Genomic DNA, 20565 nt, shown 5'->3' with positions numbered 1-20565 from the left:
ACAATATACACGCTCAACAATTTCCAGTGAATGATTAAGTGGTATTGTTTGAATTCAAGTTGTCATCTTCTTGAGCTGCCCTTTGAAATTTCCTGTTCAGATCTGAGACCTCATTATTTCTCCCATTTGCTTTAGCTGCTCTACAATTAGAAGCAGGTTTCATTGTCTCTTCTGACGTCCACTTTGATCTTTTCTTTCTTTGCTATCTTTTCTTTTTTTTTAAACGCTTTATTAGGGGCTCATACAACTCTTATCACAGTCTATACATATACATACATCAATTGTATAAAGCACATCTGTACATTCTTTGCCCTAATCATTTTCTTTTCTTTCTTTCTTCCCCCCCCTTTTTTTTTTTACATTTTATTAGGGACTCATACAACTCTTATCACAATCCATACATATACATACATCAATTATATAAAGCACATCCATACATTTCCCGCCCCAATCATTCTCAAAGCATTTGCTCTCCACTTAAGCCCTTTGCATCAGGTCCTCTTTTTTTTCCCCCTCCCTCCCCATTCCCCCCTCCCTCATGTGCCCTTTGTAATTTATACATCGTTATTTTGTCATATCTTGCTCTATCCGGAGTCTCCCTTCCCCCGCTTCTCTGCTGTCCCTCTCCCAGGGAGGAGGTCACATGTGGATCCCTGTAATCAGTTCCCCCTTTCCCCTTTTCAATTACCTATTGCTTTCCTCATGAAGGTTGGTCTTGATGTCCTCCCACAGCTCAGCACGTCTTCTGTCCTTAGTGCTCATTGCATCAAATTGGTTCTTGAAATGTTACTCAAATTCAAGTGGGATAGACTCACGGTCATATTCTGGCTCCTGTGGACTTGTTTTAAAATTTACAGTCTAATATTACATATATGTACATGACTTTAAAGACCACAAGCTTATAGGGAGGAAACGCTCTTTTCATTTATTAGCTCAATGCTTGTCCTTGTGAGTTCTTAAAGATTGACCTGAACAATTGTTGAGGTCCGGTAACTTGTGAGTATTCTTTTAAAATGTATCCTTTAGTGGTCTCAATGTCAAATCAGTCGCTCAGTTCTCCTGTACCACACGAATGTCACATTTACTTTTGTCACACAGATTGTGAGTTTCAAATCCTTTATAGTGTATGGATTATAGTACCTACATGGAAGCATAAATAATGGTGTAAAATAAATTTGCAAATGATTTTACTATCTTTTCCCTGCCCCTAACACACATACTAGGGATATAGGTGATAGATTTGCAAATCCTTAATTTGAATCTATTTTTATTTTTAAAAGATAATTTTATCTTCTTAGTATCATAAAATAACATTACAGTCACTTGTTAGATATTCTTTGAGAAATTAAAAATACCTGTCTAATACAATTTTCCTATTTTATTTAAACTATTGTAAATTGAATAAATCACTCACAATCCTCCCAGTTATTTTTGAAGCATGTAAAATAAGAAGTAGATGACCTTCTATACAGCCATTAATCCCTTTCCTTAATGGTAATCACTGCTTTAAACTTGCTGCATGTCTTGAATTTTTTCCCAAATTTACTTTATATAACTATAAAATATAAATTAAATAGCAAAACTATTTTATATAATTTATATACAACTGAAGTATTTAGATGACCATTACTAATATGCATGTGTGTGTCATGCATATCATGAAATGCAATTATGGTATCAATGTGTGTGTGATTATCATTTCATTCTATTTTCTCCAACTTTTGAAGCACCTCATATATGTTTGCCACATATTTGTTTCTACTTCATAGTATATGAGGAATATATTTCTATTTAATACATGTCTATTTATCTGATTTTTTCTAAATGACCATGTAGAGATTCATCATACTAAATATTATTCCACAACCCTGCTTTTGCTATATTATTATTTACATTTTTTCACATTTTATCTGTGTTGCAGCAAATACAATTGCTCTTATATCTATAAACACTTATGCTATTTCTTTGGTAGGATCTCTTCTTAGAGCTACAATGGTTAAACTTAAGGGTATATGCATTATAATTTTCATAAATACTAACTGCTTAGTTCTCATGGACATTTTATAAACTTAGTATATGAAACTCTTTCTTGTGGTTATTTACAACTCAACTGGGAAACATTCTTTGAAAAGCATTAATGATATCTAAATCACATCAGTAATGCTGCTAGAACAATTGAGGTAGCCTTAGATATGACAAATATTTGTAAGGCATCAAGTATGTAATTAGAAATCTTGTATTATAGACATGCAAAAGTTTTCATTATGTGAACCTTGAATGAAATCCAGTCAGATAGAGACAGCTTTTGAGTGCTCCAGTCACCGGAGGCTGATTTGGGTAGGCACAGTCATCAGACCCAGGATATGAAGAATCCTACTACTTCTCTGCTGATAAGAGGACACCTTCAACCCATTTGGGCCACTACTTCACTTGGGAGGTCGTCCTTGTTAGCAAGCTCCAGACAGACACTGCTTTTGTTGTACCTGCATAGTGAGATGTAGAAACACCCTTGATCTTTCTGCTGTTTAAGGCAGTGATGAATATATGTGTGTGTGTGTGTGTGTGTGTGTGTATTCCACTCTTGAGGATACAAATATTTGTTTCCTTTCACATGTTTTACACAACAGTGAAAGTGCTCTATATGTTATTGAGAGCCATGTATACTAACTTCCCAAGACTGGCATGACAAGTACCACAAACTGGATGGCTTTATGTGACATCATGACATTGCAGGATAAGCACTGGGATGCTAATGGTGAGATTGGTGGTTCAAACCTACCGGCTGCCCTTCAGGAGAGAGATGAGGCTATAGCCTCCCAGAAAGATTTACATTCTTAGAAACCCTATATAGCAGCACTTCTCAACCTGTAGGTTGTGATCTCTTTGGGGGTCAAACAACCCTTCCAGAGGGGTTGCCTAAGACCATTGAAAAACACATATTTTTGATGGTCTTAGGAACAAGACCCTGCTCCTCTATCCTTCCCCTGGCAGGTCAACCCGCACACATATACGCCCACATACATGTACCCAGCGTGAAGACTGTTATTCATGCTACACCATGCTTCAAGACAAAATCTCATTTATTTGCAATTAGAAAGAATTATTTCACAGGATATAATTACATATTGTTTTTGTGATTAATCACTATTCCCTAATGATGTTCAATTTGTAATAATGAAAATACATCTTGCATATCAGATATTTACATGACAACTCATAACAGTAGCAAAATTACAGCTATGAAGTAGCAATGAGAATAATGTTATGGTTGGAGCTCACCACCACATGAGGAACTGTATGTCAGGGTCGCAGCACGAGGAAGGTTGAGAACCGCTGCCTACAGGGTCAGTCTGCCTCAGATGCCACTCCATGGCAAGGCTTTGAGTTCAGTGTGGTTGACTTAAAACAACAAAAATGTGTCCTCTCGCAGTGCTGAAGACTAAAACTCCCAAGTCAGGACATCAGTAGGGCCGTGCTCTTTATGAGGGCTGAAAGGAAGCATGTTCTCCTTGTCCCTTCCAGCTTCTGATAGCTGAGGATATTCTCTGGCCTGTGGCCATCCTCTCCCTCCATCCTTATGTGACTTTCTTCTCTGTGTCTCTGTCTTCCTGTATCCATTCTTTTTTTTATTTAAATAAGGACACCAGTCATAAATATATTAATTAGTGTTTATTCTAATGACTTCATCTTCATGAATTACTTCTTCAATGACCCCTTTCCCAACTAAGATACTATTCATAGATACCAGGGAGTAGGAATGGAACATATATCTTGAGGAAATATAATTCAACCAGAAAACTCAGTATGTACTGCTTAAAACAAAAGTGAAAACTAACAATAAGAGCAGAAACATTCTGGTCTCTAATATGTTGCTGGGGGTGGGGGGCAGGGAGTTAACTGAACTTTCATGAAAGGCCTATAATAGAGAGGTATTCTAGGTTCACATCCTCCCTATCATAATCATTTTCCTAGTTCACAGACTGATAAATAATAGGTTTCAAGGGCAAATAACACGGTTCTATTTTTTTTAAAGCACAGTTAATATACCCAATGGGCTAAAAGAAAATAGTTTCTAAGAAGACAGCAGAAAGTTCCCCTCACTGTTCACTTCCCAGCATGGTTGCCGTCCAAAGATCAGATTATTAGGTGAAAAAAGGTGTTAAGCACAGTGATGGGTGACACGCCAGTTCACAAAGTAGAGGATAACTACATAGATATGTAAATGCTGAATTTCATCCTCGCAAATCTGTTTCATCTCATCTCTATGTGTAGACAACTGGACATCCACTTACAGAAGAGTCACTAGGAAGAGGCGCGCCAATCAGGGTGCAGTATAGCACTGATGAAACACACAACTTTCCTCTAGTTCTTTAACGCTTCCTCCCCCAACTAACATGACCTCAGTTCTACCTTAAAAATCATACTAGACCAGAACATGCACACTGCTACAGATAAGAGCCTGCAACACAGTGAATCCGGGATACATAAACCCCTCAGGGCCGACAATGAGAGTAAAGATACCAGGAGGAGAAGGGGAAGGTGGGAGAGAAGGTGGGATCTATCACAAGGATAGACATATAACCCCCCTCCCAGGGGGAAGCACAACTGAAGAGTGGGTGAATGGTAACAGAGGAAGATGCAAGATATGAAAATAATAATCTATAATTTATCAAGGCTTTCTGAAGGAGGAAAGACGGGGGAAGAAGGAGGAAAAACAAGGCGCTGATATCAAAGACAAAAGTAGAAAGAAAATGATGATGGCAGCATAAGTACAAATGTGCTTGACACAATGGATGAAAATACGGACTGTCATAGGAGATGTAAGAGCCCCTAATAAAAGTATTTAATTAAAATAATAAGAAGAAGAATAGTTCACCAAAGTTGGCAAATAACCACATTGGTGTCCATTTCCTGTTCATTACATTGTTCATTCACAACACAGTAGGTAGTAGATAGTGTTTCTCTTGTCTAAAGTGCAAAATGTTGGTTGATAAACTAGACAGTCAATAAGTTGGTGATTTTAAACATCTTCTCTATTTGGTATTGGTACTCAAAGCTTGTGTTGTTTGGACAATCCTGCTGTTCTGATTAAAATTCACATATAAATTTGTGATATATGTATGAAAAGGCTTCAGAAAATTGTGGGAAATGGACTTAAATGGTTATGGAATTTTCCGCATACATTTTGAAGTTCCTTCATACATACACACTTATACATACATATACATATATATACACACAAGAATGTAAACACTGAATATTTACATAATGTAATATATATTAATACATAATACTGTTTCTGAATTCCCATTTAACAAATAAGAAATCTATTCATAAACTCTTTGTAAGTTATACTGATAGACTGCTTAGATGAAAGATAGAGTAAAAAAAAAAGATAGATGGAAGAGAAAAACGGAAAACCTAGGCCCTTTGACCCTGGAAAGGGCCTGTTTCCACTTAATTTAGATCTTCAAATCACAAGAATGTTGGTATGCATAGCTATGGATAGTCTGTTAATTGCAGGTCAATTTTACTAGCAACTAATTTATTTTTTGTGATTCTTCACAAACATGTTTATTGACATGAGGCCATTGACATGAGGCCACGCGTTTGAAAACATCATTGTCTACTTACGATGTATTATTATGCTGACTTTGCCAGACATCTCACCCGACTGAGACGTCTCTGTTTTTCAGAGCCTGCCCTTGAAGAAGATTCCATGCAAAACCAGTGCGCCCTCGGGTTCCTTTTTTGCCCGGGACAACACAGCAAATTTCTTATCCTGGTGCAGAGATTTAGGTGTGGATGAAACGTGTCTGTTCGAATCGGAAGGCTTGGGTGCGTATCCCGTTTATAATTCTATAATTATTTGTTTTTGTCATTAAAACTATCAACATATTTATATACATAACAAGACATTTTTACCGATTCTTAGCTTTAAAATTCTGAATTTATTGTAAAATTACGGGCACATTGTAAACTATGGAAGTGTAATCACAGTCTTACTGTTGATCACATTTGGATATGGGAATAGGAAGTAAGTCGGTCCTTCTTTTCCTAAGCTAAGTGTGGGGGCCATTTATGCAAAAGGGTGGGAGATTTGGAAAGCGTACTGCAAAACCTCACCACCAGGCTCTGACCTAGATTAGACAGGTAGCAATATATGCTTCAACCATAGAGAAAAGTATGGTTTTAAATTTCTGTAAAATGCTGGACAAACTATCTTCAATAAGCTTTGTCTTGTTAAAATTAGTTTATTTTGTTTTTTTAATGTGTTAAAAAAAATCAATCCAGTATGAGTTTGAAATAATTGGGGATGATGAAATAAGAACTAAGCTTAAGGCTTTACCTATCCAGAAAACTGAATTTTTTTCTGACTGAAAATATTATAAATCTACTTTTAGACTGTACAGTGATCCTCTGTATGTTTTGGGGAGGAAACATAGATTTAAATTTGTAGTGTTTTGATATCACATTACATCCTGGGATGCAATGGTTAAATCTGCTAGGTAGACTCCACCCTCAAAACTCTAATATGCAGATGATTTGAATTAAAGTCTTTGTCTCAGGAAATGCAGCCTGATGAAGAAAGCAGACGTGTTGGGAAAAAGAAAGTTTTGGTTTAATTTTATCCCAAGATTTAAAAAAATCAATTTATAATACCAATACTATATATTAGCATCTAAGTAAGCCAACCTTGCTTCAGGTAGCATACATATATACATTACCTTCCAACTATTCAGTCTACCCATCATGCCGAGGCTCCACAAGGCACCAAGTCTCTACTGAATTTAGGAATTGATGGTAACAACTTCAGTCTTTCTCAGTTTTTAGCCTGAAGGAATTTGTATTTGTGGTAAGAACAGTTGATAAGATATGGAATAGACTGCCACCAGATTGATGAGGGTTTTGTCAGCAGAGAAACAAACAATATGAATTGAGGGTAGAAGATCATTTTGCCTGAGTCGAACAATAAACCAGATCAATTGTAGAGCAGTAAACTATATGCAGCGATGTTTCCATATATGCACAATGAACACGCAAACACGGGCTCTGATTGTCCTTACCATTTGTTCAAACCAAGATAGACCAAATTTTATCGAAGATAGCACGAGTATCTGATGTCCTTTCTTCTTCATTCTTTGTGTCAGTTCTGAGGTAGTTGCACTTCCAGATTTTAACTTTTATGTTTGTTGTAAAGAGTAAGAGGATGGCTTATAAGAAGAGTGTGGAGAAATTCATGTAGGTAAAGGTGTGACAAAAACTTTAATAAACATCAATTGGTATTTTTAGCCATATAATAAAGTCTTAATCACAGGAATTACACTCAGCACATTTAAGCAATTAAAATTCACAACTTAAAGTTCTTCTGTGCCGCTGTATCTGCCACAACAACATCAAAAAGCTATACACGGGGAATCTGCCTTATTGCTAGTTAACTTGACCATTGAAGGAATCTTTCTTTCTGTTTCTTTCCAGTGAGCTCCCAGGACAAGTGCATTATAGGCATTAGGAGTATGAATATGCTCACTGTCCGTAAATAAACTTACGTGAAATCCAAGGGAAAAAATAATCAAATACCAACATTCACCTGCAGTAAAGATTATGATGTCTCAAGGCTTTAATACTATGGAATGCAAATTATTTACATTAGTTTAAAAAAACATACCCAACAAACATCTCTGCCTTAAACAATAAGTCCTAAAGCAACTTATGAAATAATGACCTTTATGTATAAATATTTACTTGGTAATGTGCACAATTATGCCATGAAGGATTTTGTGATGGATCAGTTTTTTATCCTGTTTGGAAAAAAAATTAAATGAACAAACTGGCATTAAAGAAAGAAAGCCCTTTATGTTTATACAAAATAACTACTGATCATTTTGTAAAATAAATAAACATTGATTATGCTTATTTTTCTAAATTATAACTCAGCTTATCATTTGCAATTAAAATGTATTTGTTTGACCAAGAAGACTTACTGAGAGAGATTTCAAGGATACACAAATTACAAAATACACACACACATTTCAATCTTCTTAATAGAAAACTAAATCAAACAGGTTTTCTGTTTTGCTGTTGAAGGAAAAGATAAATATAACATTTCTGCTGCTGAGAATACAATAAGAAGTGAAACATAATGAGCTCTGGAAAGACAGAAGACGGGGGCCAATATTAGAACATTGACTTTAGGATTATTCAGATAAAGGAAACATCTGTGCCCATAGATGTTAATGACAATCAAAAGGAGGGACAATGAGAAATCCCATTTTGCCAAGTGGAAGCTTTTCTCCGTGTATTTTTTCCCCTTCTATTTTTAAATTCCCCGTGGGCGCGGAAGCACATGAACCCCTGCCGATGGCATTGGACTCTGTGCTTGCAGGATTGACTTTCAACAATAGTCCTGTGTATTCTGCTTGATGTCTTTTCACACTTTACTTTTGAAAGGGAATTTAGGGCAAGGGTTTGCTGCTGCTTCTCCTGCCCCCTCCTCCCCCCACCCCACCTCAAGATTTCATTTCAGTTGCACACAAGATGAAGAGCACCCTTTGTGTCCTGGTGTTTTGAACAGCGCATAAAAGGAAAAGATGCCCTGATGAAGGGGAAATCTGTTTGAATGGATGATAAAGTAGATCACTGTACTGAGAGTATCAAGAGGCGTCTGTTATTAGCTGTTCAAAAGGTCTTTGCCTGCATAAAGCAACCTTATCTTTGTGGCAACTGATACACCACCCTTTGCTGCAGAGCTTTGTGTACAAAGATTGGTGAGCGGATCTTGATTCACAACTCCATCTGTTCTCTTTCTACAAGACGTCCTGACAAGAAATCAGTAGGTTAGAGAAGGTGTCTTGGGGTGAATTATGAAGTGTGGACAGTCATTTACTTCTTATGCTTCTCCTGCGTTTCTTGCCTTTTTGATTCTTGGCAGGTAAGTCCCCGTGCTACATAATAGAGTCACATACAGGATATAAATCTGCGATTTATTTTCTATGGATTTCTTGAAAGATGTTACCTCTGTGAAATGGCCATTGTTATAAATTTACCAGAACCTGGATAGAAATGAAAATGGAAATGTTTCAAAAATGAATCAATTGAAAAATGGACAAAAGTCATGAATTGCCAGTTCATAAAGGGATTAGAGCATATCAAGAAAGATATGAAAAACTTGAATACTTTAGGAATAAAGTAAATTCCTATAAAACTATTACTTCCTGTTGTCATATACAAACTAAACAAAGATTGAGAAAAGTGTGTGTTTAGTGTTGACGAGGCTGGGAGAAAAGAGGATGCTGTGCGCACTAACGAAAAGTGGAAATCAGATGCACTCCTCAAGTTCACACAGTATCTCGAAGACCTTCATGGCCTTTGTCCCGTTCTGTCGGAAGGAAACAGAGAGAGGCATAAGTATTAATATGGCAGGATGTCCAATAAAATGCATTGCTAATAGTAAATAAAATAGAAATAAATTCAATCTGTGACATTTCACAAATTATACTCAGAGCTACTAACCCAAAACAGTATAGTCTAAGGCTGTGTAATACTAAAGGGCGGTTATTTTATTCTGTGAATACAAGATATCACCTTTATACCCAGTATGGAGTAACAGACATTGAAGGAGAAATGAACAACAATGGAGTTGCACATTATATTCGTTTTTCAGTTAACACATTTTAGAACCTGAGCCAATAAAACCTGTAATCTGGAGGGGAAAAAAAAAAAAGAAAGAAAAATTTATTTTTATCTAGTAGGAAGTAATTTAGGTAAATTTGCACAGGGAAGTACTTGTTGATATGAAAATTTTGCACATCAGCATAGTATAAGGACGTTTACACGTGGCTGAAATTAAATTTGCATTTTAAGTGGCTAGAGGACTGTGTGCTGCTGGAGCGACAGATGCGATCAGTTTTTGCCTGTTCCACTGAGCACACTTGCTCCCCTTAAGGATGTACCGGTGCTGCTCACTCTCTCCCCTGCTGTCCAAACTAGGCTGGCATGTAAATCAATGACCAGAGAAGATTTTCTTTTCCATGTCTCTCTGATTTACTAAGAGTAGCAACTGGTTTCATTTGATTCTTTAATATTTAGGAACATGAATTAGGTTACACAGATGAATGTGAATTATTTCTTTAATTTAAAAGTATGTACTTTATCAATCTAATGCTAACTGTCCCCTTCCCGATTTTTCTTTGAAAATAAATGAATGTTATTTTAACTGTGGAATAAGGAAAAGGGGGAAAAAAGAATGTTTAAAAGGTTGAATGTATAAATGTATTTTTTTTTCAATTTCACAAAGATATAAAAGTTGTTAACATGCATTAGTCATTAATCTTCCTGACATTAAATTGAATGATTTTAGAAGACTGGCCAATTTATTTGTAAGATATTTGAAACAAACCATTCTGTATATTAATGGGTTGGCATATATTGTATAATTTACCCTGATGCATCAATTTATAAATCGTCAAGTTAATTCCATTTCTTTTCAGAAGCTGGCTTGTTTTGCTTTGTTTGTATGTATTCCAGGGAGATCGGGAGGTGGCAAATAATGGTAATCGGGAAGACTAAACATACGAGGTTTTGTTTGCTATAATTGTGTCACTATCACGATGTTATTGGATAATTATAGGATTTGGAGGCCTGTGGCTATTCTTCACCCATGTCTCTGAGAAAGAACCTGCTCAGCAACAAGGGTTTGCTATTTGCTGTGCTAGCATGTACATGTGCGTGACTTTGACCATCATTGGTTTTGGTATCTGTCTTTGTGTTTACTCTGTAGTACTGTCTTCTTTTGATGCAGCATTCTGATGAGCAATTTTCCAGAACTTTTATTCTATTTAACCTTGGTCAGCATCATGCCTCAGAGGCTGACGTGAACCCCTTTGCTCCTTTCTACAATACTTTTTGGAGCAGCATAAGAAAGATAACTAGGAAGGAAGAGCAATTTTGCTGTTTCCCAAACGCAACAGGCGAGCCTGTGGATGGTTCGTTCCTATCATTCAATTGGCATCATGTGCTTCAAGTCACCTGTTGCATCAGAAAAAGATCCTGTGCTCATTTCCCAGTGCTTGACGCGTCATCCTTGTGGCTGCCCTGACTGTTGTCAACCGTGAGAGTATTTCTGTGGGAAATAACATCAACTTACTTTTTATTTTTAGAACTAGTGTAGAACAATCATTTTGGGGCAGTCATTCAATCCTGGGTTATTTATATTCAATTTATTTCTCTCCAAGGAGCATTTCATTTCAGGCGTTTGTTTTTTTTTAACATCTGGTCTTCTAAAGCACTTATTTTGTTGGCATTTCAATTCACTTTTGAACTCAAGAAAAATTTTCTAAATTTAACCATTTCCCCAGAGCCAGAGAGAATATGAGAGAAAATGGTAATGAATCTGATTGAGAGAACTAATATCTTCCGGAAATGACTGGTCTATAAAAGTTTGGAGAGAACTGGTGTGGAATTAGGGAAGTATACAGTTTGTTAGTTTTTCCAGGTTTTGTTTTTTACTGCAAAATTTCTAATTATAATACTCATGCTTAGAGAAAGGTCAGTTAACACTTCACTCTTCCAACAGCTCCCATTTTATAGATGAGAAGGCGGAGAAATTATCGCAGAGAATTTAAATAAGTTGTCTAATGCCACACAGTTTCTTCATGACCCACCTAGAATTTGAATTCAGACCCACTTATTTACAAAAGCCCCCATAGTGTGTCACAAAAGTTCAGGCTTCATAAAGTTAACTTTAGAAATTCATATGATTATCTCAAGTCAAAGAAGAAAAAAAGTGGAAGAAAAACAAACCAAATTAGAAATTACTTTTACATCTCATTGCAGTTGATGATAATGACCTTATTACTTCATCAGGCCTTCCCATCGGTGAAGCACGGCGTTTCAACCAGAATGAGCTCGGAGTAACTCCTGGTTCTAGAACATTTCTCAACTTACAGGCAAAGGCGATTTGCTACATTTTTCTATTCATCTTTCATTTTTGATCAAATGATCAATGAACTCTCCTTGTTTATGGGATTTTTATGAAACTGTATGATACTTTAAATCCCTCTGATAAGTCGTTCTGGGAAATTTGAATGCTGACAGACCCATTCCAAGGTAATGAAGTTGCAAAATGCTTCTTTGTTTTTTCTTTTCTTTACCTTCCAGTTATTTTAAGCCCACGGAGTGTGGGTGCTAAGTCTTACTGGATTCTGTTGTTAAACTTGTCTTACTAAGAATGACGCCATTCTGGGCATAGTTTGTGAATAGTCATTTTCCTTTCTTGGCGAGCAGCGTTGGTACCTGTTAGATCCTGGATTGGAAGAAATGCTCATGACTCTCATCCAGGGCTCGTTCAGTGCAAGAAGCATTTCCCCTCATACTGCACTACCATCCCCCCTGCTAGCCTTGACTCTGCAGAGCACATTTTATTTGGCAAAGCAGATTTCTCTCTTTCTAGGTGGTGCTGTTGGGTAATAAGTGGACTGCTTACCATGATGTCATCATTTCAGATCCACTGGCTGCTCTCCAGGGGAAAGATGAGGATTCTCATAGTCTTTGGAAACCCAATAGGGTTGCTATGAGTGGAAATCCTTCATGACAGTCAGTTCATGAGCCATAGAAATCACAATTAATATTCATTGTGCTAATTATACCATCAATCAATGCAAAGCTCCTCAAGCTTTAGTGTGTTCTGATTGCCTGGAGCCTGCGTCAAGGCAGACTGCCTTGCTTTCAGAAGGTCTGAGGTGGGCCTCAGACATTTGCTTTGGAACAAGCTCCCAGCGGACACCACCACTACTGTTAGTCTGTGGGCCACACTTGTAAGTTATAAAGGTATAATGTGGAATGAATCTTTATTATATAACTAACACTCTTCACCTTGCCATTACCTCATAGGAAAGAGCAAATAGATGGAATTAGTTTTAGCAATAAGCAGGTTTGGCAGCAAGGGTGAGAACTCAATCCTTATGACTTGTCATTTAGTATAAACCACCCCACCACCCACATCAAGTCAATTGTGCCTCCTAGAACGTCAACCTAGGGTGTTTAAAGCTGTAAATCTTTGGAGATCGAATAGCCTCACCTTTCTCTTACAGAGAAGCTGGCGAGTTTGAACCACTGACCTTGGGATCATCTGTTCAATGCTTAACCCACAGTTCTGTCAGGACATCCTTATAGTCTGTTTCCTCCTATACTAGAACCTGTTCTCATTCCTGGAAAAGTGAGAGGCCATTAATGATATTTGCTGGGAAAATATCAACTTTCCATTTTTCTTCCTAAATCAAAAGAAAAAAAATTTTTTTCAAGGCTAATAGGAATAGTGTAGCTTCTAACTGTATAAAAACCAAACACATAAAACAATTTTCCCTGCTTCCATGCTATTGTCCTATGTTAATATATTTAGCGAAACTCTACATTCAAGGTCTACTGCAGCTCATCCCTGCAGATTTGTGACATTGTAACTTGGCCCATTGTTTTACCAGAAGGTCTCATTTCCTATTCTGAGCACTAGCAGTGTTCCATTTGCCATTTGATGCCCCTGAGGTTTTCATAGAATCTAGGGTATGAGATGGAGTCTCTTGCCATGGATTTTTGAATAGAGATCTGTGCTTTTTCCTGGAGATGGTCTGCATTATGCTCTTCTTTCAGATGGTCTCCATTATTTGAAACTAAGTCTCCAATGAGAAAGCATTTTGCATAACAATAACCATCAACCAGGGAGCTTTTCATTTGTTTTAGAGACAATTTGGACAGAGGGAAAAAGCAATAACAATCCCCTCTTCAATCTCAATTCCAAGTGAACGCCCTTAAGGATGTCCTAATGATGTGGTGCAAATCAACATGTTTCCTGTTCTAACCTTCAGTCTAAGTGGAAGTTTTATTTATTCTAAAAAGAAAAGGATAAGAAGTGAATTTAAAATGTGTAGTCGATATGACTCAATTCAAAGAGGCTTTGTTCGAATTTAATCCACTCCAAGCTGGCTTTCAAATCAGACCGACAAAGACATGCATTGCGACAGCCATCTTTTTAGTATCTCAAAAAAACAAAACCCAACTTCCTGACATCAAGTTGATTTCAACTCACAGGGGGCCCTGTAGGACCAGGTAGAGCTGCCTACTGCTGTGGGTCTGAGACTGCAGTTCCTTAGGGACTTAGAGAGCCTTTACTCTCTCCCCCAGAGGGTTTCTGAACTGATGACTGATGGCTTTGCGATCAGCACCCCAACACATACCCACCGCGTCACCAGGGCACGGCTCAGCTAATTTATTAAATAGAGAAGCTTGTAAATGCTTTTATTCTCAGAAGCAGGGAAATTAATGGCAAGTTGTTTTATGCTTCAAAACCCCCCAAAAGAATCTATTTTCTAATACATTATTTAAGTTTTTTAAATGAACACACCTTCATAATGTCTATGAGGCACCTGCTTTATATCTGCCCACATATACTGGCCAGATTAATAGAATGAATGCTCTGTGATGTAGCACAAATAATTTAAAATACCTTCCTTACAATAGGACAACTCTCAATTACACACAACTCTCCGTAGCAGAAGTAGTCCTGTCTCGAGGTCCCATCTACCCTTAGTACAGTGACTGGCACAGCACATATGCACAAAGAGTGCCTATTAAAGAAAAGAGGTAATTAATGTTAACTGACTAAGCCAAATGAATAGAGTACTTAAGGAAATAATTGACAAAAATAGCAATAAGGAACCATTTGGAAATTATTTATTATGTACCAACCACTATTCTAAAAATAACAATATTAGTGATTTAATTCCCACAATATTAGAACGTGAGTGCTATGTCTTCCCCCTGAAATCTGAAGTTATCTAGAAGCACCTCCTCAAATTCCCCAGTTAGCAAGTCTCCAGGCTGATAATTACACCTAGATGTTTCTGGCTCCTGTCCAGGACCACTCTAGCCCTACCTCATGTACATTTACTTTTGAACTATCTTTAGTGCAACAAATTCAAAGAAAGCCACCTCTTATCTATAATGTAGATACTTGCAAAGTGAAATTAAATGTTGCAACAATTAGGTCAAAGTGCTTGCTTTGTTAATTAAATTAATATTAATTAATTTAAATTATTGTCTCCTCTAAAAATGAGAGCTAGGAGAAATTATAGTCTTTATTCAATTCTTTCATTATGACGTGTATCACGACCGCATAGCTGTCATCATTCTTGATGTTGAAAGACATGAATTTTTTTTGAGCAACTGCTTTGTTTTTCCATAAAATCCAGACATCTTTCAAGTATTATTTCATTCATTTCTTACTAGTCATCAAACATTTTTTTGGCCATTGTGTTAGTCTGAGTACTTTAGAGAAACAAATGCACAGAAACTCATGTATAAGAGAGAGTTTTATATAAAGGTTAAGCGCACATCAAGAAAACATCCCAACCCATTACTTCCCAAGCCCACAAGTCCAACATTAATCCATACGTCCGACACCAATCCACAAAGCCCTCCCCTGTCTCACAAAACACAAGCAATGATGCCGACTGCAGGGAGAAAGCTGAATCAGTGAACGCGTAAGCATCTCAGCGCTGGCAGAGATCTCCACATGGCTGCTCCAGCACCCAGGGCTGCATCGGGGTAGGTCCATGTGGCTTCTCCTCAGGGATGTCTTGCAGGAAGTGAGCCTTGCCAGCTGAAGCAGGGAACTGGCAAAGGCAGCTGCACCCTGATCCGACCATCAGAAAGCAAGAGACCCGAGAACTAGAAAGGCGAGGCTCACTGAGTCATTTTTCCCTCTGCCCTTCAATTAACCCCACATGCGTTTCTCGGCCAGGTTGGCACAATTAACTCCCTCAGCCATTATGTGCCAGATGTGATATATGCAATATTTAAAAGCACATGCAAAGCAATATTACTAATCTGTCTTGAAGTAAAGGTTTCTAGAACGTAGTCATTGTCTTTGCCATAGCCTTTCCCAGGAGTGGTACCGGGCGTGAAGAGTTGATTCAGCTTCACTTCTAGAGGTTGGTTCTGTTAAGAAGACAAAATACAGAATCATGCAGTGAACTTGTAATGTTCAAAAATGAGTTTTCATTTGAGACCAGGTAAAAGAGCACATTCAAATTTTGGCTTTTTAAAACTGATTCAAAAGCTGTTTTAAACTGATTGTTAATGTGAGGAAATAAAATCAATTGGAAATCATGATTCAATCTGAATATCACATTATCTAGCCTTTTATTACTCACATCTGATTTTTCCGTTTTCTGAAAATAGAAAAGTCAGTTGTGGGTAGGATAGGAAGCACCTTCCATTATTTTTGTCCTTCAGAATAAATTTGGGTTACCATTTATTTGGAGCTGAATTCAAACTCTTGGATATCGATCAATCGTGATATGATCCTCAGGATATATACAGGAAGTCGGTTAAAGGTGAAACCATTCACTGAAAATCAGATGATGTTAACATTCTTCTTGCCAAGAATGGAAATAGTGTACTTTCCAGTCAATTTTATTTTAATGACACCGCTGATGAGAGTATGTTTGATTATCCAAGCTTAAAAATTCATATCAGATATTACCTTTTATAGATGGTTATTGCTATCATGCACATCCATGATATCTGAAAATTTTTCTTGTGTTTATACCGTTTCCATCTGGAAATATATGACATTGTATCCAAATCTGCTGGACCTCCAGCCACTGGCCTCCAGCAACTTTCCTTTCAAGATAAGGATATAAGTTGGGTGGTAACATAGTCCTAGGCTTTCCTGTAGTCACTGCTCTCCCCAAAGCTCTTGTTTGATGGAGAGGAAAAAAAAGAATCCAAATCAGAAGAATTTGATTTTCGAGACTGAATTTTCATCCTTTTGTTTTGGTTTATTGTATTTCATTTGTTTCATTTAGTATTGCTCTGCTTGAAACGAAAGCCTTATATGGTTTGATAGTCCATATATTGCATTATACTGAAGCTGACTTAATGTATCAAAAGCTGTGAAGTTTATACAACTTAAAAAAATACAAGTAAGATTAAGGAATAAAAAGCGTGCCCTGGAGTCCAATGTGACTCACAGCCACATAATAGAGTAGAGTCAGTCTGCCCTACTGTGTTCCTGAGGCTGCCATCTTTACGGACGCAGACGGCCACTCTTTTTCCTGGAGTTTGCAAGGATGGGGTTGTAGGGATTAGCAGTGAGCACGTAACTACTGCACCACCAGGTTGTCTTGTGTCAACCAATGGTACAATTGAGATGGGACGTAGTTCAGTGTCTTCCTTTTAAGTTCCTTTCATTAGAAGTAAGTTGAAGCTCCCAAACCAGGGTTTTGAGACAATTCACTGAAAATCAGATGAAATGAACATTTTTCTTTCCAAGAATGGAAATAGGGAACTTTTCATAGTCAATTGAATTTTAATGAGCACTGCTGGTGAGATTATTATTTATTACCCAAACTTAAAAATTTTATTTTAACCAAATAATAAAACTACAAATCTGCTTAAAGCAAATAAAATCACATACTTTTAAGGTCTAAGTAAAAAATGTTTGTCTATTTACCACACATCCTCAAAGGATTCTATTGTAGTATAAGTAGGTTAAATATTGGGATTACCAATTACAATCTGCAGAGAGATGGCATATATTGTCTAGATTAATGAAATAACATAATTTTGGAAAATGGAATCATTATAAAATTATATTATAAAAAGCACTGTTTCTATTGTTTCTTTTAATTTACCAACAAGCGTATATCTTCATTTATCAGGATCTTAATCATGTGGCACTGTCAGGTCAGCATTGGGCTGGTCAAACCCACTAGTTTCTCCAGGGGAGAAAGATGAGACTCTGTTCCTGTGAGGACTTAGTCTTATAAACCCTATATAGGGTAGCTGTGAGTTGGATTTGATTCAATGGCAGTGGGTTTTTTGCAAAGACTGTTCTCAATGTAACGATTTCTAATATCTGTTGCATGTATTAGATATTTTTTTTCAAATAACATCACTTGTTTTCTAATTTGTTTCAAAAAGCGTGACATAAGCAGTGCATACTACTCACAGACTCTACACACAGCCTGATTTGTCAGCATTATGATCAAAGCGATCAGTGACACATATTTATAAAATGATATATTTACATAATTGCATTAGAAATATAAATGCACAACAGAGTCTTCTAATTTTCTCATTTGACAGACAAAGCTGACCTAGATAGATTGGTAACAGATTTACAAAATCCATTCAATCAAAGATTATTTTCTTTCTAAAGCATCATTTAATTAGATTCGATTAGTAGAGGCTATGAAGTTTCAGTGTCTCGTTTGATATCATTATATGGAGGATAAGGAAAGACTTCAGTGGGTAACATTTATTCATATGTATTGAATCATTACTGCTAACATCATTAGGAAAGATAGATGCAGGATGATTAAAAACCTGTCTTTTCTTTCTGGGCTTTGTGAGCTGTGCATTTTCAAATACCTTCCAACTATTTGGATCACAATTACAGCTACATGTGTTCCCAACATTGACTTACTACTAGGAACGAATTGAAGAAAGCATTTCCAGGGTGAACATGCACTTGAGTGAGACATCCTTAGACAAACAGCTTCGGAAAAAGCCAGGGCACAATATTCTGGAAGGTACTTGAAGACTTTAGTGGCACTCAGGGCACTGGTTACAGGATGGTTCCTGTGAGTGACAAGCTGGAAATGCGTGTGTGCTGTTCATGCATTGAGAGCATGAGGGATGGGGAGCACCCACAGGCTTCTTTACGATTGAGCTGCATTACAATCCTTTATATTATAAAGGTCTTCCATCTGTCTTGTCTTTCAGTGCTTCACAAGCAACCCAGAGAAGTATGCCTCTGTTTGCTAGAGCTTGGCCGGATTGCAGCCAGGTAGGTCCAACCCTTGCTATGTATGGTGGGAGGCACAGAATACCTCAGCCTCTAAGCAGAAGAGAAGCTTGCTGGCTTTCATGGCTGATGCTTAGCTTTAATGAACAGAAGCTGCTCATTTCAATGTGATTATCATTGAATATCTAGAAAGCAGATGTTCAAATGTCACTGATATTCTTAGCACCACGATTTTGTTGTCAAAGACATTCTAACTACTTTATAAAACTCCTTTAATATAACACAATTTGTCTCCAACCCCTTTTAAAATGGAGAAAACTCTATATATGCTGCATTATTCAGCAATTAGTTCTTCAGTAGAAGGTCTACCAGTGTTTTCAAAAGTGGGCAGTACTGCCCCCACCCCCCCGGGGAGGGGGGATGACTCTGGCAGGATCAGGGACTGCAAAAGCACACTATATCCTGGATTATAGGCTATAGTGGATTATAGGCTACAGTGCAAAAGATTTTAATTGACAAAGGGAAGCTGAGTAATTTTTTTTGGAAAAGGGAATGGTAGGTTCAATAAGTTAGGGAGCTTGTGGTCCATACCCACACTTTCACCCTCCCCTCTTTCCCTCTCTCCTCCCTCATTCCCTCTGTCCATTAACAGAAACAAAAAAATTAAACCTTTTTTGTTTTTCATTTTAACCCCACACAGTTTCTCATCTCTGATCCATTTTAATTTTCATTTCTGAGCAGGGTGGAGGTATGTAATCTATTTTCTATGTTAATCATTAAAGAAAGATATAGAATTACATATCTATATAAATATATATTTTAAATATTTTAATTTTTAATAAAAATGAAGCAATGCCAGAGACTATAATCACTGAATCAGATGTAGGGATTTTATTAGCAAAGCAGACTGGCTTTGGCTTCATGCCTTTTTAATTATGTCGCCATAAATCAGATGGCTTGACAAAGCACAGGAACCAGGATTAATTATTACATATTTTCTAGTCTGTCTATGACTACACTTGATTGGCCAAGATCTTATAAACTAAGTGAGTGAGAGTTACCTCTGGGTGCAAATTCTCAGAGAGAATGTCTAAAGAAAATCAAGAAAAAGAAAGTACATCGAGCACATAAAATTAACTTGTGTTCAGAATAAGCCATTCACATTCTTTAAAACACTGCAGTTCATATAACCTTAACTAACTATGCACCAGGTATGACTTTCAGTTTATCCCAAGAGTTGGGTACTAGAGAGAATGTTTTATGTTCTTTTCTTTTCCACTCAATTAAATTGAACTGAATCTCCACCAAAAAAAAAAAAATGAAGAAATCTCCCATCTGAGACATCTGGAGGTCTGCTAGGGCTCTCCTCCATTCTCCCATGGAGAGGACCCCAGGGACTTGAGTCCACTCCAGTCTACTCATGACAGCACAGCAAACTCATTCCCACTGGTTAGGACTGACTCAGTAACTCTTTTTTCTGGTCAGAATTCTACTTTTATTTTATTTTGCTTTTAAAAAAAATCCTTTTATTGGGGGCTCTCACACCTATTATCACAATCCATACATCCACCCATTGTGTCAAGCGCATTTGTACATATGCTGCCATCATCATTCTCAAAATATTTGCTTTCTACTTGAGCCTGGCATCAGCTCCTCATTTTCCCCCTCCTTCCCAGCTCCCCCTCCCCCATGAATCCTTGATAATTTATAAATTATTATTATTTTATATGTTACGCCATCTGATGTTTGCCTTCACCCAC

The 20565-nt window shown here is 37.2% G+C and overlaps 1 protein-coding gene across 2 annotated transcripts in view; it reads left to right on the top strand.

Moving 5' to 3' along the window:
- Window positions 1-20565, top strand: part of GAS2 (growth arrest specific 2) — a 132522-nt gene that overhangs the window by 41929 nt on the left and 70028 nt on the right. For both annotated transcript variants that reach the window (XM_075548403.1, XM_075548402.1), the window contains exons 3-4: window positions 5697-5838; window positions 18784-18847. In XM_075548403.1, coding sequence (XP_075404518.1) covers window positions 5697-5838; window positions 18784-18847 — 206 coding nt within the window. The remainder of the gene's footprint in view (window positions 1-5696; window positions 5839-18783; window positions 18848-20565) is intronic.

Source organism: Tenrec ecaudatus, chromosome 4, assembly GCF_050624435.1.
Source record: "Tenrec ecaudatus isolate mTenEca1 chromosome 4, mTenEca1.hap1, whole genome shotgun sequence".
NCBI classification, from domain to species: domain Eukaryota; kingdom Metazoa; phylum Chordata; class Mammalia; order Afrosoricida; family Tenrecidae; genus Tenrec; species Tenrec ecaudatus.
The sequence above is the reverse complement of the archived record's forward strand: the minus strand, read 5'-3'. Positions and strand labels throughout refer to the sequence as shown.